Source organism: Coregonus clupeaformis, chromosome 20 (genome assembly GCF_020615455.1).
Source record: "Coregonus clupeaformis isolate EN_2021a chromosome 20, ASM2061545v1, whole genome shotgun sequence".
NCBI lineage: Eukaryota > Metazoa > Chordata > Actinopteri > Salmoniformes > Salmonidae > Coregonus > Coregonus clupeaformis.
Genome location: NC_059211.1, coordinates 30,150,766 through 30,173,935, shown reverse-complemented (window position 1 = coordinate 30,173,935; position 23,170 = coordinate 30,150,766). Strand labels below are relative to the sequence as shown.

Sequence of the window (23,170 nt, the reverse complement as noted above, 5' to 3'; positions counted from 1 at the left end):
AGCCTGAATTCAAAATATATTAAATATATGTTTTTCTCACCCATCTACACACTATACCCCACAATGACAAAGTGAAAACATGTTTTTAGAAATGTTTGCAAATGTATTGAAAATTAAATACAGAAATATCTCATTTGGATAAGTATTCACACCCCCGAGTCTATACTTTATAAAAGCACCTTTGGCAGTGAGTCTGTGAACTGTGAGTCTTTCTGGGTAAGTCTCTAAGAGCTTTCCACATCTGGATTGTGCAACATTTGCCCATTATTCTTTTCAACATTCTTCAGATTGGTTGTTGATCATTTTCAAGTAGATTTAAGTCAAAACTGTAACTCGGCCACTCCAAAACTTTCACTGCCTTGGTAAGCAACTCTAGTGTAGATTTGGCCTTGTGTTTTAGAAAGGTGAATTGATCTCCCAGTGTTTTGTGGAAAGCAGACTGAACCAGGTTTTCCTCTAGGATTTTGCCTGTGCTGAGCTTCATTCCATTTCTTTTTTATCCTGAAAAACTCCCCGGTCCTTAAGGATTACATGCTTACCCATAACATGATGCAGCCACCACTATGCTTGAAAATATGAGAGTGGTACTCAGTAATGTGTTGTACTGGATTTGCCCCAAACATAACACTTTGTATTCAGGACTAAATGTGAATTGCTTTGCCACAGTTGTTGCAGTATTACTTTATTGCCTTGTTGCAAACAGGATGCATGTTTTGGAATATTTGTATTCTGTACAAGCTTCCTTCTTTTCACGTGTCAATTAGGTTAGTATTGTGGAGTAACTACAATGTTGTTGCTCCATCCTCAGTTTTTCCTATCACAGCCATTAAACTCTGTAACTGTATTAAATTCACCATTGGCCTCATGGTGGAATCCCTGAGCGGTTTCCTTCCTCTCTGGCAACTGTGTTAGGAAGGACGCCTGTATCTTTGTAGTGACTTGGTGTATTGATACACCATCCAATGTGTAATTAATAACAGCATGCTCAAACTGATATTCTGCTTCTTTTTTTTTTTTACCCATCTACCAATAGGTGCCCTTCTTTGCAAGGCTTTGGAAAACAGTGAAGGCTCATCAGAGGAGGAAGGGGAGGACCATCCTCCTCAGTCAATTTCATAAAAATTAAAATAGTTTTTTGTTTTTTTAGATAAAACTATGCTAAATATATTCACATCACCAAATAATTGATTAAACCTCGCTGTTTTGCAATGAAGGTCTACAGTAGACTCAACAGCACTCTGTAGGGTAGCACCATGGTGTAGCTACATTTCCGTCCTCCTCTGAGTACATTGACTTCAGTATGAAACCTAAGAGCCTCATGGTGTTCACCCCCTTCCATAGACTTACACAGTAATTATGACAACTTCCGGAGGACGTCTTACAACCTATCAGAGCTCTTGTAGCATGAACTGACATGTTGTCCACCCAATCAAAGTATCAGAGAATTAATCTAGTACTGAAAGCATAAGCTACAACTAGCTAGCACTGCAGTGCATAGAATGTGGCGAGTAGTTGACTGAAAGAGAGAGAAACACAATAGTTGAACAGTTTTGAACAAATTAATATCTTTAAAAATGAAGGAGACGCAAGAGAGAGAGAGATACTATATTTCATTGTATTTTTTTCACTTAGCTAGTGAATGCAGCTAGCTAGTTTAGCCTACTCAATCACCTGGCTCAAACAGATTCTATGTTAGCTAGCTGGCTATGGCTATCCAACACTGGAACTCTTCCAAGTCAAGGTAAGCTTTTGGTTTTATTAATTTATTGCCACCGGGGCCCGCCGGTGTAACTGCTAAACTTCTTGCTGACTGTACACTGTACTGCATGATTGTAATGGATTTACTAATTGTAATGGATTTTATTTCAGGAATAAGGCCTGTTTTTCTTTTGAAGCCAGAAGGAGGCTAGTATCAGCTACATTTATGCCTTTACTAGACTATGGGGATATTTTATATATGAATGCTTCCGCTCAGTGTTTGAGATCAATTGACACTCTTTATCATGGTACTTTGAGATTTATTTTAAACTGCAAAACCCTTACGCACCACTGTACTTTGTATACCAGGGTTGGCTGGCCTTCTCTAGTCACTCGTAGGCTCAGTCACTGGTATACTTTTATTTACAAAGCCATTTTGGGTTTACTACCTTTTTATTTGGGCATTTTTATTGTTCAGAAATGTGGTGGGTACTCTCTTCGTTCACTGGACTTTATCCTGCTAACTGTTCCAAATGTCCGAACTGAATTTGGTAAAAGGTCTTTTATGTACTCTGCGCCATCGTCTTGGAACACCTTACAAAATAATTTTAAACTGGAAGAACTTGTCCCGATTGGTGTTTTTAAATCTCTGATGAAGAATTTTGAGGCTGATTCCCTGACCTGTCAATGTTTTTAATTTGCTGTTTTTGATATTGTTATACTCTTATGAATTCATGAATGGTTTTTACTAGATTACTTGTAGTTTTTATGTTGTCTGTCTGTAATTTTTTGTAATGACTTGGTGCTGCCTATCTTGGCCAGGACGCTCTTGAAAAAGAGATTTTAAATCTCAATGAGCCCTTCCTGGTTAAATAAAGGTTAAATAAATAAATAAAAAATAATGCATTAGTTCTAGTAGCTATGTTGACTATGATGTTAGCTAATATGGTGACAATGATGTAGGCTGTGTGTAGTGGTTAGCGGTTATGATATGAAGGTTTGGCTTGGAAAGTTTTTTTTGCCTGGTCACAAACAGCTGCTATGTTGTGCACTGAAGTCCACAAGCGAAGGGAAAACGTGAGAGGAGGAGAGCGTGTAGATGTGAGAAGGAATTAGTATGTGGCTGTTACGAAAGTGAACTGTGTTTGCATGTAATCAGGGGTGTATTCATTCCGCCAATTCTGTTGAAAAACGTTTCTTAAATGGAAGCAAACGGAACGAAACAGGGATAAACATACTTGAATTTGTCCAATAGAAACTCTTGTTTTCAACTGTTGGACTAACGATTACACTCTAGATCAACTAGAAGCAGGCAAGTGTGTGCAAGGCGGTATTGAATGTGTCACTGTCACCTGTCATTGTTCTCTAGACCTGTGCACCTATGTTGTAAACTTTCATTCATAGGCTAGGTTGTAGCAAGCTCATGATGGGTATAGGGAAAATTAAAGTATCATGTTGTAGCCTAAACCTATCGATGTTACAATAAGCTGGGTGAATTGAATATGAATGACAGTCATCCAATATGCTGTAATAGCAATAAAAAAAAATTCCTCCCTCATCTTAAACGTCACCGACCGCCACTGTTGGTCTTTGTGGTTGAATCTGTGTTTGAAATTCACAGCTCGACTGAGGGACCTTACAGATAATTGTATGTGTGGGGTACAGAGTTAAACACTATTATTTCTGAGTGAGTCCATGCAACTTATTATGTGACTTGTTAAGCAAATGTTTACTCCTGAACTTTAGTCTCTGAACTTATTTAGGCTTGCCATAACAAAGGGGTTGATACTTATTGACATTTCAGCTTTTCATTTTCAATTAATTTGTAAAAAATTCGAAAAACATAATTCCACTTTGACATTATGGGGTATTGTGTGTAGGCCAGTGACAAAAAAAACAGACAATTCTATCCATTTTAAATTCAGGCTGTAACACAACAAAATGTGGAAAATGTCAAGGAGGAGTGGTCCTCTGTAGCTCAGCTGGTAGAGCACGGCGCTTGTAACGCCAAGGTAGTGGGTTCGATCCCCGGGACCACCCATACACAAAAAAAAAAAAAAATGTATGCACGCATGACTGTAAGTCGCTTTGGATAAAAGCGTCTGCTAAATGGCATATTATTATTATTATATTATAAGGAGTGTGAATTCTTTCTGAAGGCACTGTAGCCTTGCATTCTACTTTTTTGGTATGTTGTGCCAGTTTCCATCTCTTCCAAGGCACAATCATTTCACAGACAACGAGAGTTACTGAAGGCTTTATACTTACTCTCTCAGTTCTTGAGGATAAACTATCGGAGCTGTCCTGTGACCAAGGCCTGCACGCTCGTTTTAATGAGATGCGCCTTTCCACATTCTGGCTGTTCAGCAGCAGAGAATACCCGCAACTCAGCGAGATGGCAGTGAAGACGTCAATCTCCTTTCATTCTACCTACTTATGAGAGACCAGCTTCTCCTCTCTTGTTGCAACAAAATCGAAATATCGCAGCCGACTGGCTGTTGAAAACACCTTGACAGTGTCCCTCTCCTCCTTTCCTCTGAGGTTTGACATGTTTCTGTCATTTACAGACATAAAGCCCCTGAAGAAAGCCCATACAGACAGACAAACAGACAGCCCCTGAAGACAGCCCATGAAGAAAGCACAGAGAGAGACACTGCCCATGAGTATAACGCAGACAGACAGACAGACAGACAAACAAACAAAAAGACAGACAGGCAGACAGACAGACAGATAGACAGGCAAACCATGAAGGCAGCTATGTAAATACATAATTCATTAACTTAGTGTAAAGTAAAGAATTCATGAAATAACATGTGTTTTTATAAAGAAAAAGCAATTGTCAATTATCTTTTACCAAAGCGGTCCCCAGAGGAAGTAGGTGGTAGGCCGTAGCAAGCTATCTGCTTTAGTTTTCGAGATGATTGATCTCTGTCGAGGGAGGAGCTGGATTTTACATATTGTGCATATTTATTTCTTCTGAACACATTTCTGTTTGTTGGCAATGTCAATTATTGCACATCTTTTCAAAATACTTACTTTTATGTTTGCTAGCCGAGTACTAAACTGTAAACCAATCAAAGCTTGTGTACTATCCACGGTACTATCTCTGCTGATCACGTCTGCCAATCACTTTATCCGTATCTAAGATACAGTAGTAGACAGCTGATATCATCTTGAGCGAGATCTCCGTCTGACAAACTGCTATCAGGTAAAGTATTTTGTATTTATTTGGAATCGAACTATTTAGTTATAGAAACGTGATACCATCAATGCAAGCTGTAAAATGACTCCCAACTTAGAACACAGCAACCTTAGTAATGTAGCTACCTTGCTAATTAGCTAGTTAGTTACAACAAGTAGAACAATTGCAAGCTAACAGGAGCAGATAGCTTTATCACTAGCTAGCATGTCATTCTGGGACAAATAGCTTTCAGTTTATTCCAAGTAAAAATATTTAGGACAAGAAGAGTAAATCTAATCAGTAATAGTGTGTGGGTAAAATCACTGGCGAAGCCAAGCCAGGAAAAGAAGCAATATAGCTACCTATGTGTTGTGATAATTGCGTTGTTTGCTCTATAACCTGTTAGTTCATATGCCTTTGCCACCGTCATACTGTATATAGGCCTAAGGCTGAGACAATAAGAAGACACAGTGGCAGAATAAATTCTACCACACCTTTGTTTCATCACAAAACCGGAGAGCAACATCTGTCTGGTGGAGTCGATAAAGCATATTGCATGTTACATGACCTACAGGATGGTCAATCAAGTTCATGTTTCCGACATTTTCAGACGACTAAACGAACACCGGAGAGTTACCCCAAGTCACAAAGAAAACAGGAGCTGCCTCCACTATTCCAGCACCATTTCAACTTCAACATTTCAACATCATCAAATCACCTATGCTTAGTCTAATACAGTGATAACCAAAAGGTTACCAAAACAATTTGGTCCAATCAACGTAAGCTAAAAATCATATGGCTGTCCATGGTACTGATTTCTGTGTGTGTGTGTGTGTGTGTGTGTGTGTGTGTGTGTGTGTGTGTGTGTGTGTGTGTGTGTGTGTGTGTGTGTGTGTGTGTGTGTGTGTGTGTGTGTGTGTGTGTGTGTGTGTGTGTGTGTGTGTGTGTGTCTGTGTGTGCGTTAGTAGAAAAGAAAACATGTTGGCTCACCCTACTTGTAGAGAAACGCCAATGTCATCCTCCTCTCTTTCATCTTGCCGAAACGGTCTATGACTCTGTCATACAGTACACGCTTTTAGTTTTTGTTGTCCTAGGCTACCTGGCTAAAATGCTTGCTCGCTAGCCCAACTTCCTTTCATGGGCAACGATTAGCCATCTGGTTAACATTAGCCTACTACATCTAGCTACATATTGAACTTCCATCCTCTCAGACCAGAGGCAGAATGTATGAATTTATGGTTGGATCAGACACCCACTGGGGAGCCAGGCCCAGCCAATCAGAATGAGTTTTTCCCCACTAAAGGGCTTTATTACAGGCAGAAATACTCCTCCGTTTCATCAGCTGTCCGGGTGGCTGGTCTCAGAAGATCCCGCAGGTGAAGAAGCCGGATGTGGATGTCCTGGGCTGGCGTGGTTACACGTGGTCTGCGGTTGTGAGGCCGGTTGGACGTACTGCCAAATTCTCTAAAACGGCGTTGGAGGTGGCTTATGGTAGAGAAATGAACATTCAATTATCTGGCAACAGCTCTGGTGGACATTCCTGCAGTCACCATGCCAATTGCATGCTCCCTCAAAACTTGAGACATCTGTGGCATTGTGTTGTGTGACGAAACTGCACATTTTCGAGTGGCCTTTTATTGTCCCCAGCACAAGGTGCACCTGTGTAATCATCATGCTGTTTAATCAGCTTCTTGAATTGCCACACCTGTCAGGTGGATGGATTATCTTGGCAAAGGAGAAATGCTCACTAACAGGGATGTCACCTGACAGGTGTGGCACCTCCAGGCTGTGTAAGGGCTATTTGACCAAGAAGGAGAGTGATGGAGTGCTGCATCAGATGACCTGGCCTCCACAATCCCCCGACCTCAACAAAATTGAGATGGTTTGGGATGAGACGGACCGCAGAGTGAAGGAAAAGCAGCCAACAAGTGCTCAGCATACAGTGGGGCAAAAAAGTATTTAGTCAGCCACCAATTGTGCAAGTTCTCCCACTTAAAAAGATGAGAGAGGCCTGTACATTTCATCATAGGTACACGTCAACTATGACAGACAAAATGAGAAAGAAAATCCAGAAAATCACATTGTAGGATTTTTTATGAATTTATTTGCAAATTATGGTGGAAAATAAGTATTTGGTCAATAACAAAAGTTTCTCAATACTTTGTTATATACCCTTTGTTGGCAATGACACAGGTCAAATGTTTTCTGTATGTCTTCACAAGGTTTTCATACACTGTTGCTGGTATTTTGGCCCATTCCTCCATGCAGATCTCCTCTAGAGCAGTGATGTTTTGGGGCTGTCGCTGGGCAACACGGACTTTCAACTCCCCTCCAAAGATTTTCTATGGGGTTGAGATCTGGAGACTGGCTAGGCCACTCCAGGACCTTGAAATGCTTCTTACGAAGCCACTCCTTCGTTGCCCGGGCGGTGTGTTTGGGATCATTGTCATGCTGAAAGACCCAGCCACGTTTCATCTTCAATGCCCTTGCTGATGGAAGGAGGTTTTCACTCAAAATCTCACGATACATGGCCCCATTCATTCTTTCCTTTACACGAATCAGTCGTCCTGGTCCTTTGCAGAAAAACAGCCCCAAAGCATGATGTTTCCACCCCCATGCTTCACAGTAGGTATGGTGTTCTTTGGATGCAACTCAGCATTCTTTGTCCTCCAAACACGACGAGTTGAGTTTTTACCAAAAAGTTCTATTTTGGTTTCATCTGACCATATGACATTCTCCCAATCCTCTTCTGGATCATCCAAATGCACTCTAGCAAACTTCAGACGGGCCTGGAAATGTACTGGCTTAAGCAGGGGGACACGCTCTGGCACTGCATGATTTGAGTCCCTGGCGGCGTAGTGTGTTACTGATGGTAGGCATTGTTACTTTGGTCCCAGCTCTCTGCAGGTCATTCACTAGGTCCCCCGTGTGGTTCTGGGATTTTTGCTCACCGTTCTTGTGATCATTTTGACCCCACAGGGTGAGATCTTGCGTGGAGCCCCAGATCGAGGGAGATTATCAGTGGTCTTGTATGTCTTCCATTTCCTAATATTTGCTCCCACAGTTGATTTCTTCAAACCAAGCTGCTTACCTATTGCAGATTCAGTCTTCCCAGCCTGGTGCAGGTCTACAATTTTGTTTCTGGTGTCCTTTGACAGCTCTTTGGTCTTGGCCATAGTGGAGTTTGGAGTGTGACTGTTTGAGGTTGTGGACAGGTGTCTTTTATACTGATAACAAGTTCAAACAGGTGCCATTAATACAGGTAACGAGTGGAGGACAGAAGAGCCTCTTAAAGAAGAAGTTACAGGTCTATGAGAGCCAGAAATCTTGCTTGTTTGTAGGTGACCAAATACTTATTTTCCACCATAATTTGCAAATAAATTCATAAAAAATCCTACAATGTGATTTTCTGGAATTTGTTTTCTCAATTTGTCTGTCATAGTTGAGGTGTACCTATGATGAAAATTACAGGCCTCTCTCATCTTTTTAAGTGGGAGAACTTGCACAATTGGTGGCTGACTAAATACTTTTTTTCCCCACTGTATGTGGGAACTCCTTCAAGACTGTTGGAAAAGCATTCCAGGTGAAGCTGGTTGAGAGAATGCCAAGAGTGTGCAAAGCTGTCATCAAGGCAAAGGGTGGCTATTTGAAGAATCTCAAATATAAAATATATTTTGATTTGTTTAACACTTTTTTGGTTGCTACCTGATTCCATATGTGTTATTTCATAGTTTTGATGTCTTCACTATTATTCTACAATGTAGAAAATAGTAAAAATAAAGAAAAACCCTTGAATGAGTAGGTGTTCTAAAACTTTTGACTGGTAGTGTATATACAGTGGGGAGAACAAGTATTTGATACACTGCCGATTTTGCAGGTTTTCCTACTTACAAAGCATGTAGAGGTCTGTAATTTTTATTATAGGTACACTTCAACTGTGAGAGACGGAATCTAAAACAAAAATCCAGAAAATCACATTGTATGATTTTTAAGTAATTAATTTGCATTTTATTGCATGACATAAGTATTTGATCAACTACCAACCAGTAAGAATTCCGGCTCTCACAGACCTGTTCGTTTTTCTTTAAGAAACCCTCCTGTTCTCCACTCATTACCTGTATTAACTGCACCTGTTTGAACTCGATACCTATATAAAAGACACCTGTCCACACACTCAATCAAACAGACTCCAACCTCTCCACAATGGCCAAGACCCGAGAGCTGTGTAAGGACATCAGGGATAAAATTGTAGACCTGCACAAGGCTGGGATGGGCTACAGGACAATAGGCAAGCAGCTTGGTGAGAAGGCAACAACTGTTGGCGCAATTATTAGAAAATGGAAGAAGTTCAAGATGACGGTCAATCACCCTCTGTCTGGGGCTCCATGCAAGATCTCACCTCGTGGGGCATCAATGATCATGAGGAAGGTGAGGGATCAGCCCAGAACTACACAGCAGGACCTGGTCAATGACCTGAAGAGAGCTGGGACCACAGTCTCAAAGAAAACCATTAGTAACACACTACGCCGTCATGGATTAAAATCCTGCAGCGCACACAAGGTCCCCCTGCTCAAGCCAGCGCATGTCCAGGCCCATCTGAAGTTTGCCAATGACCATCTGGATGATCCAGAGGAGGAATGGGAGAAGGTCATGTGGTCTGATGAGACAAAAATATAGCTTTTTGGTCTAAACTCCACTCGCCGTGTTTGGAGGAAGAAGAAGGATGAGTACAACCCCAAGAACACCATCCCAACCGTGAAGCATGGAGGTGGAAACATCATTCCTTGGGGATGCTTTTCTGCAAAGGGGACAGGACGACTGCACCGTATTGAGGGGAGGATGGATGGGGCCATGTATCGTGAGATCTTGGCCAACAACCTCCTTCCCTCAGTAAGAGCATTGAAGATGGGTCGTGTCTGGGTCTTCCAGCATGACAACGACCCGAAACACACAGCCAGGGCAACTAAGGAGTGGCTCCGTAAGAAGCATCTCAAGTTCCTGGAGTGGCCTAGCCAGTCTCCAGACCTGAACCCAATAGAAAATATTTGGAGGGAGCTGAATGTCTGTATTGCCCAGCGACAGCCCCGAAACCTGAAGGATCTGGAGAAGGTCTGTATGGAGGAGTAGGCCAAAATCCCTGCTGCAGTGTGTGCAAACCTGGTCAAGACCTACAGGAACAAACAAATGTTTCTAAATGTTTCTATACCAAATATTAAGTTCTGCTTTTCTGATGTATCAAATACTTATGTCATGCAATAAAATGCAAATTAATTACTTAAAAATCATACAATGTGATTTTCTGGATTTTTGTTTTAGATTCCGTCTCTCACAGTTGAAGTGTACCTATGATAAAAAAATTACAGACCTCTACATGCTTTGTAAGTAGGAAAACCTGCAAAATTGGCAGTGTATCAAATACTTGTTCTCCCCACTGTATATTTTTTACTTTTCTGGGATCTTTTATTTCAGCTCATGAAACATGGGACCAATACTTTACATTTTGCGTTCATATTTTTGCACAGTATATATTGCAATATGCTTCCTTGACTAGACTACTGACATTACACAAAATTCAAAAGGCAGTAAAGCACAATTCCGCATATGACCAAATTCAGCGTTTTTGCTTACCGTTTCATAAACATCTTTGGGCTTTTACGAAGAAAAAAACATGTAGGCTATTAGGATTATATGTTTATATTCGTAGCTACATCCATCGTAACAAGAAATCGATGACAGTGGTATTATGTCAACTCGTTGTATTTTTTCCCAATTGTTATGACTGATTGGTGGCTCAGTCCGCTAGGACTGTTGGCTCATAGTTCAATATTTGTGAGATATATTTTTTTCCTTCCAAATCCTTTATTTACAATATCAATCCCATGCCCACACACTTCTAATTCTGAAAAGTGAAAGCATACCTGTGAGAGGGGTCGCCCTGGTAGTAGTTATAGGTTTTTATACAGTACCCAAGACCAATGTGTGAGTTAAAAAATAGTTTGAAAAAGAGCTACTGCATAAATACCGCAATGCGGGTTGGATTGAATTGAGTCCCTAATCTTCATTTTCAAGGTGGTGATTGTACTTTTCTTCCCAACACAATACCGCAATAAATGTAAGTCCACATTTCAAAAACAAATTGGGCACCCCATGGGTGATTCTAACTTACACCGCATGTGGCGATAGATGTAAGGAACTCATCACCTTAACACAGTGAGCTGACTGTCCAGAACCATGTTTGCTCACGATGCACATAATGTTATTGTCAGAGTGTGCCAGTGGACTTCTGGTAAGTATGCTTTAGTGAGAAAGTGTTGGGATCAGGTACAACTACGTTTACCCACCCCCAAGATTAATATTTATGAGCAATACCCCACACCCACAACTTCTCACCTGAATGCATTTTTTTGTTGTTGAATAGGTTGGGCAAAGGCTGCAATTGGGGTTGACAGTTATCCTTTAAAGGAAGCTCTATCCAACTAAAATCACATTGTATAAGACTTTCAACCCGTGATGAAGAAAGAAAATCCTAAAATACTGTGTTACAAGTACACAGCATATGAAGAGGATGGGAACATTTTAAGAACTCCGAAGTTCTGTTTTGTGTCCTGATTGACCATAGTTAGACTGGAAAAGACCCTGTTCTACCACATCAGGTGGTGCGGTGGGTTAGTGGTCTGGGTGCAAAGCTGAAGATTGCAGGTTCAAGCCCACATGTTCTTTATCCATGTTTCTTTTGAAAACGACTCTGAAATTGAGGCTCAGATATAATTTACGTAAAGAAAGGAAGTCTTTATTTCATCCAGATGTATAAATCCAGTCTGAAATGCAGAGTTCAGACTAACTGTAAACAATAAAACATTGTGTAAAAATTGATTGTTCAACTTTCAAAAACGCACCCAATATAATTCCTACTTTATGATGCTTGATATGGTCCCCCGTGTCATATTTTTCATGATCTGAAAAACAAAAGTGATCCTAGATCAGCACGCATGGTCTTGGATATCTTGTAATGTAAATATGGGCCCAGATGTACGCAGCATATAAAGAGGATGGGTGAAGTGAGGGTGAATAACCCAGTTACCAGTATTTCCCTGGGTTAGCTACTGTATGTCTAAGAAGGCTAAAAATGCAGCATTGAATTACTGATTGACCATACTGCCATGGCTATATACTGAAAATAATGATATAGGTGAGCTTCCCAGGTTGCGCAGAGAATAAAAGACCTGGCTTGGGAACCAAGCATTGCGTGTTCAAACCCCACATGTGCAAATTGTCAACATAACATAAAGATGTGTTTGTTTGATTAAATGCTATTAATTAATGTGCAGTTCGTCAACATAAGAAGTGTAAAAAAATATTGGTTTGTATGATTAAATGCTATGAACTAAATAAAAATGCCATGTGTCTCAATATCCCCTACAATACAGTCCTCTAATGAAAATTGCCATTATATCTGGAAAGTAACATGAGAGGAATGTATTCCAATCTGCTTTAAGGAGCTATTAATTTGCATGATGAGAATGTTGTGGTAATATTAGGTAAAACTTAAATATAAACTTTTCAAAATGTTCTGAGTACCTCCAAGACAATGTAAAATGTATATTCCGCATACATCAATGGAATATTATGTTAAAACTTAAAAGAAATATGCTATGAACGTCATAAAATTGTGTAACATTGTGGGAATGTTCTTGCAACATCCCAGACAATTCCCATAACTTAATTAAATGTTCTGGGAACCTTTAAAGAACTTAGACCAGGTGTTCTATCAACATTCTTACAACATTATAGGAATGTCCTGTGCAACCTAACTTAAACATTGCATCAATGTCATCACAACTGAGCGTATTTTGTGTTTTAGGAACATATCTCTTGTACTGTACCCACACTGTTCCCACAACTTAATTACATGTAATGGGAACCTTTAAAGAACTCAGAAAGGCTGTTCTGTCAACATTCTTGCAACATCAAAGGTATGTTTTGTGCACCCTGATACAAACATTATCTCAATATCAGCACTGTGTTTTGGGATATCCCCACAATGTTCCCACAACCTAAAGACACATTCTGGGAACCTTTAAAGAACTGACGAAATGTGTTCTGGGAACTATCTTGCAACATCAGGTTAATGTTTTTTGCACCATAAAATAAACATTGAAGAATAATCCGCACAGCTGGACAGTTTTTGTGTTTTGGGAACATATATTTTGTGATGTCCCCATAATGTTCCAACCAGCCTATTCCCACAACCTAATGAAACATTTGGGAACCTTTAAAGAACAGATTAAATATGTTCTAGGAACATTCTTGCAACATCAGGCAAATGTTTTATACAAACATTCTATAGTCATCAGCACGACTGGACAGTTTTTCTGTTATGAGAACATTTGCTCGACCTAACGAATGTTCTGGGAACTTTGACAGAACCAATTTTGGTTTGCATGGGAGGGGATATTTTCTTACAAAATAAATGACAAAGCTCTACTCATTGGTATGTTCTGTTGAGATATTGCTGAGGGCTGTGTGGTGTTTTATAAGTAATCACAGCAGACCATAAGTGGCTGCTCAGTTTGCCTTCTATATCAAATTATGTAGTTAATTAAGTAATTAGTCAAACAACATCATCAACAGTCTATTTTGCAAATACTTGTGGTTAGCTACAGTATATGTTTATGTCACCACATGTACCACATGAGCCTAAGCTCTAGTCTCTGGCAATAAAGGACTAGGATGGAAATGACCAAGGAAAAGACAATAAACATACTCTCCTATTGCGCTATTGCTAATCCATATTTAAGTTGAAAGATTATTATCCAAATAAAATAATATGTTGCCAATTTTATCTAGATCTGTATGTTTGAAAGTTCTGAAAGCCTTGTGTCTTCTTGCCCAATATGTGGTGCATTGCTTTGGAATATCCTCACATTGTTCCAGAACCCAGGGACAGAGAGCCTTTTCATGCTGCTCCGGAGATGTTAGAAACAGCTGTCACAACAGCCTCACCGCCGCACAATCTTCACATGTAAACCTTAGGAACATAACCCAAACACACCCAGACGAAGCAGAGGAAGGGAAGGGGGAAGGGTAGAGGGAGGGATAGAGGGAGGGGTAGCTAGAGAGATAGATAGATAGATAGAGAGAGAGAGAGAGAGAGAGAGAGAGAGAGAGAGAGAGAGAGAGAGAGAGAGAGAGAGAGAGGTGAATCTCTGGGGCATGGTAAGTGCTTCAGTAAGACACTCGCTGTTCCACGTCGCCATTTCTACCTGGTTCACTGCCTACAGAGAACGTGTGTGTGTGTGTACAGTCGTGGTCAAAAGTTTTGAGAATGACACAAGTATTGGTCTTCACAAAGTTCGCTGCTTCAGTGTTTTTAGATATTTTTGTCAGATGTTACTATGGTATACTGAAGTATAATTACAAGCATTCCATAAGTGTCAAAGGCTTTTATTGACAATTACATTAAGTTTATGCAAAGAGTCAATATTTGCTGTGTTGACCCTTCTTTTTCAAGACCTCTGAAATCCGCCCTGGCATTGTGTCAATTAACTTCTGGGCCACATCCTGACTGATGGCAGCCCATTCTTGCATAATCAATGCTTGGAGTTTGTCAGAATTTGTGGGTTTTTGTTTGTCCACCTGCCTCCTGAGGATTGACCACAAGTTCTCAATGGGATTAAGGTCTGGGGAGTTTCCTGGCCATGGACCCAAAATGTCGATGTTTTGTTCCCCGAGCCACTTAGTTATCACTTTTGCCTTATGGCAAGGTGCTCCATCATGCTGGAAAAGGCATTGTTCATCACCAAACTGTTCTTGGATGGTTGGGAGAAGTTGCTCTCGGGGGATGTGTTGGTACCATTCTTTATTCATGGCTGTGTTCTTAGGCAAAATTGTGAGTGAGCCCACTCCCTTGGCTGAGAAGCAACCCCACACATGAATGGTTTCAGGATGCTTTACTGTTGGTATAACATAGGACTGATGGTAGCGCTCACCTTGTCTTCTCCGGACAAGCTTTTTTCCGGATGCCCCAAACAATCGGAAAGGGGATTCATCAGAGAAAATGACTTTACCCCAGTCCTCAGCAGTCCAATCCCTGTACCTTTTGCAGAATATCAGTCTGTCCCTGATGTTTTTCCTGGAGTGAAGTGGCTTCCTCACTGCCCTTCTTGACACCAGGCCATCCTCCAAACATCTTCACCTCACTGTGCGGGCAGATGCACTCACATCTGCCTGCTGCCATTCCTGAGCAAGCTCTGCCTCGATCCCGCAGCTGATTCAACTTTAGGAGACGGTCATGGCCCTTGCTGGACTTTCTTGGGCGCCCTGAAGCCTTCTTCACAACAATTGAACCTCTCTCCTTGAAGTTCTTGATGATACGATAAATGGTTGATTTAGGTGCAATCTTACTAGCAGAAATATCTTTGCCTGTAAAGCTGTTTTTGTGCAAAGCAATGATGACGGCACGTGTTTCCTTGCAGATAACCATGGTTAACAGAGGAAGAACAATGATTTCAAGCACCACCCTCCTTTTAAAGCTTCCAGTTTGTTATTCTAACTCAATCAGATCTCCAGCTTTGTCCTCGTCAACACTCTCACCTGTGTTAACGAGAGAATCACTGACATGATGTCAGCTGGTCCTTTTGTGGCAGGGTTGAAATGCAGTGGAAATGTTTTGGGGGATTAAGTTCATTTTCATGGCAAAGAGGGACTTTGCAATTAATTGCAATTCATCTGATCACTCTTCATAATATTCTGGAGTATATGCAAATTGCCATCATAAAAACTGAGGCAGCAGAATGTGTCATTCTCAAAACTTTTGACCACGACTGTATATAGTGGCTTGGCTGGTCTAGCAGTAATAAGGCAGCTTCAGGTTCCTACCCGGCCTACTGCCCTTCAACACAACCTCTGTCTTTTCCCCACTGTCATCCTCTATCTATCGGTTCGATAAAGTCAGAAAAGACCTTAAAGATATATTTTAAATAAATAAATAAATCTTGCAATAAATTATGGCATGATATGTTATCAAACACACAAATATTGTTGACACAGGGGACAGTAAGGATAAGATGTCCGTCCATCTGTCCGTCAGTCTGTCTATTTTTCTCCCATAAAGGTCAAACATTATGTTGTCTTCCTCTTCAAAATCATTTTCTGAATTGAACAATTAATCTATGAGGGAAAACTCTGTTTTTCACCAAGGTCAAACTCCCCAGTATCTAAAGTAAGGCTGAGGCGGTAAAGGCTGCGCTGTACAGGCCATTAGAATAAACGACATTCTATCGCTGGTAGAAAGAGCATTATTATCGGATTCAATTATGTGGAAATTGCTGTTTAAAAAGAGCATGTACTTTATATCTGCGCATTGACCAATTGAAAAGAGAATTACCTTTATAAACAGTGCAATATTGCATCCTAAACTAACACTATCACAATATTAACTAATGTGTGTTTCAGTTCCAACTTTTTCATTCGTCAAAGCACTGAAGCTGAGGTCCAAAAGTTGCAAACTAATGATAGCCCCTAATATGCTGACCAGCCCGACACACGTCCCCCTCACATGATGACTCACTCACACACACACGCGCACACACACACATCTTATCAGAGCACTAACTATTGACACATACCTACAAACTCTGTAACCAGATCCTTGACCAGGTGTCCCACTATAGCATATACCACCGCAACCACCACTAGCGCCGCGCAAACAAGGTAGAGCACGGCCTTGGGCAGCGGGATGGAGTCCCGGGCTGGCGTCCTGTTGTCCGTATACAAAAGGTCACTCTCCGAGTACTGAAAGATATGTTCCATCCCAGAGGTGTGATTCGAGTTCAGCGGCGGGTGACTGGCGCTTATCCCGCTCAGGTCCGGCTCCAGAGCAGTCACCATGGTGGTGGTGGCCACCTCCGCTTCGTAGATGAGGCCCTGATGGACCAAGCCAGACGTCTTGTTGATCAGAGGCAGGATCTGAGAGAGGAAATAGCTCCAGTCTTTGATTGCACTTGTGTTGCATAGAAACATGATGTCTACTAAATATCACTGCGAGGGGTCCGGCAGCAACAACAACGTGTGTGTGTCCATCAATACCGCGTAATGACAGCCAGGTCACCAAGACACAAAAATCAAATGCGAAAAAAATAATCACGAAATAAACTCCACTCAACTGATCAAACTTCTTGCTGTCTTTAGTGAAGACAGATGTGGTTGTTTTGTAATAAATCCAATAGATTTCCTTCTTCTGATGTGTCAGTCACTAGAGGCACGTTGAGCTCGAGGGTCCATCATTGGTCACGACCGTCACAGTCAGAGGAGTCGACTGAATTATTTAAGAGAACTGATGTACCCAAAAAATAAAATAGCCTTATATTCTACATTTAGCCTATAAAAGCGATTGTTAAAGTTTTCAGATCCAATAAAAAACGTATTCATTTAGCATGCACTGGTGAAAAGGCGAATTATACAAATTAGGTAAATAGTAATTTATTTTATTTCCTTACATATGTCAAATGTCTTCGGTCGTTTGCAATTAATTCCATAAGAACTCCCTTGACTGACTGACTGACTGATAGGAAAGATGCGGTGTCATCATCAGGTAGATTACTTTGATTTCCATGCAGAGAAACCTTTTTCAGAATTTACCTCACGACCTCAACCAACACGCGTGAAATAACATTTGTATGCAAGAGCGACTGAAAGTACGTGATATAACCTACTGTGTGACTGCAGTGCGGAGTTCTCCGTTTCGCGCGTTAAACTACGGTTCTGTTTTGAACACTGAACAAGATTCGATCTGGAAAAAGTCACGGTGACATGTATGCGATAGCCTCGCTCCTCCTGCTCTTCCACCAAGGTGGTCAGTCACCGGTACAGGACAAGGTAAGTAATGCCATGGTGTTGGGCTGGCAGGGTTGCACTATAGCCAGCCATGACTCGATATCCCGGTTCCGTATGAAGAGACGCGGCTGAGCGCTGTCCAGTGCTGAAGTGAGAGAGCGATGTTGCAGAGGGGTTGAAAATCTTCTGATTTGCTCTCTCTCTGTCCACTTCAGATGTGTCCATGACTCCATGTCCTTACACAGCGCATACACAGCTGGATAAAGAGGTGGGCCTTCCACGAAAAGTGTGCCTTTGATATTTTAAGTAGAAGTTGTGTACCCATATTGATTTTTTAAAGTTTGTTATAGTAAATGAAGTTCCCTTTAATATAGGCCACATGGATAATTCAATAAATCTGATTTCTAATATTAATAGACTTGCTAAAGTGCGAAAATTCAGCATTTTGGCATGTCTCTCCATTCACCCTCTGTGACTTCTAGGAAGATTTTAACCCACTTAACCCCCAAAATTCTCCAAGTTTTCACAATCATTGTAAAGCCCTAGTTATTTTGTTGCTTTGACAAAGTAATTTCTGAAGATTATTATTTATTTCATGTGATTAGTGATTAATTTACGTCTGAACTCTCCTTTTAATATGGTGAATAATAATGATAATTAAAACACATTTTTCAAAATAAAAGATTGAACATCTAATAGTCAAATCATAGTGTAAAAGCAGGTGAGCTGGTTCTACTCTTTTTGGCCATTTTCTGGTGTTTTGTGGTGAAAGCTGAGTGGGTCAATTATGAAGTCAACCCTGTTACCCATAAATAGATAGACTAGAAATTTTTTAAGAAAATAATATTTTTTGTGAAGCTTGCATTCAATTGCCACTCCCTGTTGCACACAACAAGCTTCCATTCCCCCTGTCACAAGAGTATTTATGGCTGATTTAAGATACAATCGTCAAACCTGTTATAGCCAACCCTGTTACTTAATTTGGCACTTATAGGCACTTACTATAGTATATATTTTTTTGTAACCTCTTGAGGTGGTAAAATGTGTTTTCTATTAAGTTGAGCTCCTTATGACAGAATGTTAAAATTAGGTGAAACCAAAAGTTTGTTTTGACCAAGTTACACTTCTCAAAAGGCGTGGAATGACCAAGGTGATAATAAGTTGATTTGGTCATGTTGCCTCTACTTTCTTGGGGGTTAACCACTTTTTAATAGGCCTTTACACGGAGCCTGTGTGGGTATTTTGAAGGGCAGAGTTGTAGCATATGAAGGGTGATTGTGGAAATGTGGAAATGCCATCAGGTAAACTGTTTTATATTTCCTAAAACATGATGCGTGTTATATTTCAGTGAGTGATTAGTCACCGTCGCTCTCTCGTGCTCATGCTGTCCTATATGTGCAACCAACTACCAAGCAAACACAATGACGAGGCAACACTTTCTTACTCACACGGGCGGCGTGCTCTGCTCCGCAATCACGTAACGAGATGAGATATCCTCTGGCTAGTAGATCAGGTGAGAGGGGACAGGGTACACATACACACACAGACACACACACACACATACACATACACACACTTATTTCTCATTAGAAAAAAACTAAAACACTGAGGTGAATATATGGTTCAGCCCAATATGGATGAGCTCTAAAAACAACTTCTAACCATACACTTCTCAACTATTGATCTTCCCCATCAGATAAAACAAACTAATGATGTTAGGAATATATTTTATTGCGCCTTAACTCCAGACCAAGAGCATATCAAGTATGTTTAGATCAGTGAATAGCCTTGATTGGATGACTGAGAGTCAGAGAACCAAGTTTGTTTTATATCGTTTTAGGAAGTTTAAGTACTGAATGAATGATGCACTGTGTTGAAAAACAATGGTGCAAGGCAAGCAAACACATCAACCTTTGTTCCTCCCTACCAGGGAAGAACAGCAGTTAAATGGCCATCACAAAATGGAGGCTTGGGCTGAAAATTACCTTCCTACTGTTTATCTCAGCTTCTCTACAAACACACACTTTAGCACACACACACACAGCGAGAGATAGAGATGATAGATAGATAGATAGATAGATAGATAGATAGATAGATAGATAGATAGATAGATAGATAGATAGATAGATAGATAGATAGATAGATAGATAGATAGATAGATAGATAGATAGATAGATAGATAGATAGATAGATAGATAGATAGATAGATAGATAGATAGATAGATAGATAGATAGATAGATAGATAGATAGATAGATAGATAGATAGATAGATAGATAGATAGATAGATAGATAGATAGATAGAGTGCTGTTGTTGAAATGTTGCAGGGATTCATCTTGGTCCGAGGCTGTGCAGGGTGCTGGGGTGTGTGTGTCCGTGCATGCCTTATGTGTGTGTGTGTATGTGCGACTGTGCGTGTGCATAACCGTGCATGTACACACACACACACCCTGACCATGTCTATGACCTCAGACGTCCTAGCTCATTGTCCCATCTTTTTAATTTCCTTTTGTCCCCACAGGTCATTGAGCCATTGGACATCTCTGGCTTGTCAATTATCTTTGTTGATATTTAGTTTAGGTCTACCTCTGTGGCTGGGATGACCCTGGTTCCTCTATTCCGCCACACACACACACACACACACACACACACACACACACACACACACACACACACACACACACACACACACACACACACACACACACACACACACACACACACACACACACACACACACACACACACACACACACACACACACACACACACACACACACAGACACCCTTCTTCTCTTCCTAGGGAAGATGAACTAGACTCAATTAAGATCACATCAGTGCTTTCAAAGAGTGGCTCCTGTCACTCCAGAAGAACCCATTGGAGTCGCTGATCCCTAAACACATCATGGAACAGAATAGGGCAGATTGAGTCATTCTCTGTGTCATCACATTATTGAATAGAGTTACAGCCAACTGTTCCAAAGAAGTTTGGAGGGAGAGAGGGAGAGAGAGAGAGAGAGAGAGAGAGAGAGAGAGAGAGAGAGAGAGAGAGAGAGAGAGAGAGAGAGAGAGAGAGAGAGAGAGAGAGAGAGAGAGAGAGAGAGAGAGAGAGAGAGAGAATGAAGGAAGGAAGGAAGGAAGGAGATTCTGGATGACATCTTCTGTCCATCATCTGTCTAGTTAAGGCATGATGCATATGCTGATACATACAGTAGATGTCCATGAGAAGACAGCAATTATCTGTTCAGATTGAAAGTAAACAGAGCTAAAATGGGTTTGTTTGCATATGTTCCAGTTATTCTGCACACTGTAGGACCTCTTTTAGAGGCAAGAAGAAAGATGTTGACCTTAGTGTTACCACAGAGACAGACAAGCACTCCTGTGATGATCCTCTTCAAATGAAAGAAGAATGACTTGTCTTTGATGGGTTATCTGTTCTAGAGACTTAAAAGAGAATGGTGGTCTTTGATAGACCTCTGATTCCATTCCTATTTCAGTCTCATTTTTAATTCTGATTTGTTTTGTTTGTTAGGACAATACTTACCTAGTAAAGCCGAGAAGATACAAAACTTTCACCACGATATTTGACCAAATAAGGCATCCCAGATATGACAGATGGGGCAGAGATATTTAGGAAATAAACACAAAACAGGATTATTCCTGTACTGTATATCTCTAGCTATGCGTAAAACCCTAACCCCACTACCAGCATCATCAGTCATACAAATCAAATACTATCTGAACCCAGTCATACAGTCGCTGCAGCCAGCCTAATCATGCAGTCATACAGTCACAGGGCTGCAGCCAGCCTAATCATGTAGTCATACAGTCACAGGGCTGCAGCCAGCCTAATCATATAGTCATACAGTCACAGTGCTGCAGCCAGCCTAATCATATAGTCATACAGTCACAGGGTTGCAGCCAGCCTAATCATATAGTCATACAGTCACAGGGCTGCAGCCAGCCTAATCATGTAGTCATACAGTCACAGGGCTGCAGCCAGCCTAATCATATAGTCATACAGTCACAGTGCTGCAGCCAGCCTAATCATATAGTCATACAGTCACAGTGCTGTGGCCAGCCTAATCATATAGTCATACAGTCACAGTGCTGTAGCCAGCCTAATCATATAGTCATACAGTCACAGTGCCTTAACACTCATCCTGATCTATTACAGGGTCAGATTAAAGCTTCTCACTTTCTTATCAAAGCAACAATTACTTATAATATATTTCCTGCTAAGGGGAGTTATTTTGGGATGATAATATGCAGGGAATATGCAAGAGAGAGAGGGAGAGATGGACAGGGTTTATGCAAAAACAAAATATAAATCCTCTAAAAAGTGTGCTGCTAATTTGTCACCCAGGCTTTGCTCTCCTCAGAAAGCGCTGTGCTCAGGTGCATGACTGAGATAAGATAACACACCTTGAACTAACACAACAGATCTACTGGATCAGAGTTACTACGGTTGGATTTGATGGTAAGAGTAAGTGACAAGTGCACCAGTAGAAAACTGATATTCTTGTCATGTTCACAGCAACGTGTCATGATGCACTGATGCACATTTTATCTGATATATTAAATAATGCCATCCCCGTATTTCCCAGGATAGGACTTTTAGATTCAGCGTAAGTGAACTATGCATTTAATCATGGTTTTCAAAAACAACAGTGACGGAGTATGCAAGAAAGAGAGGAGAGAAAGAGAGAGAGAGAGAGGAGAGAGAGAGAGAGAAAGATGGAGAGAGAGGAGGGGAGAGAAAAACAGACAAAGCGAGAGGGGGAGGGGAGGGGGAGGGAGAGAGGGGCGAGAGAGAGAGAGAGAGAGAGAGAGAGTGGGGGGAGGGAGGGAGGGAGGGAGGGAGGGAGGGAGGGAGGGAGGGAGGGAGGGAGGGAGGGAGGGAGAGAGAGAGAGAGGAGGAGAGAGGGGGAAAGAGAGAGATCGAGAGGGTGGGAAGAGAGAGAGAGAGAGAGAGAGAGAGAGAGAGAGAGAGAGAGAGAGAGAGAGAGAGAGAGAGAGAGAGAGAGCACCATCACAGCTAAGATTCAGAAGGCGGCAGAAAGAGCAGGAGGCTGGTGGCACCTTAATTGGGGAGGACGGGCTCATAGTAATGGCTGGAACGGAATAAATGTAATGGTATCGAATTCATGTGTTTGATACCATTCAATTCACTCCATTCCAGCCATTATTATGAGCCGTCCTTCCCTCAGCAGCTGTGCTGTGCTGTGCTGTGTGTGTGTGTGGCTTATCTGACTGCCTGATGAAAATAACCCTTCCATCCTCTATCCTCGTGTAATTTAATCAGATATGAACATGCAGCCAGACAAATACTTGATTCCACCTCTCTACTCATCCATTTGTTTCCCTCTGTCCCTCATTCCATTCTCTTCCTTCTCCCCATCCCCTCCTCTCTGAATTAAGCTCTCTCTTGTGTCACCCATCCCTCATTCTCTTGTT

General features: G+C 41.2%; 1 protein-coding gene across 1 annotated transcript in view; it reads right to left on the bottom strand.

Moving 5' to 3' along the window:
* The window catches only part of LOC121532799, a 28,925-nt gene extending 11,757 nt beyond the window's left edge, over positions 1–17,168 (bottom strand). The window contains exon 1 of the mRNA XM_041838591.2: positions 16,507–17,168. Coding sequence (XP_041694525.1) covers positions 16,507–16,900 — 394 coding nt within the window. The 5' untranslated portion in view covers positions 16,901–17,168. The remainder of the gene's footprint in view (positions 1–16,506) is intronic.
* Between the last annotated feature and the right edge of the window lie 6,002 nt (positions 17,169–23,170).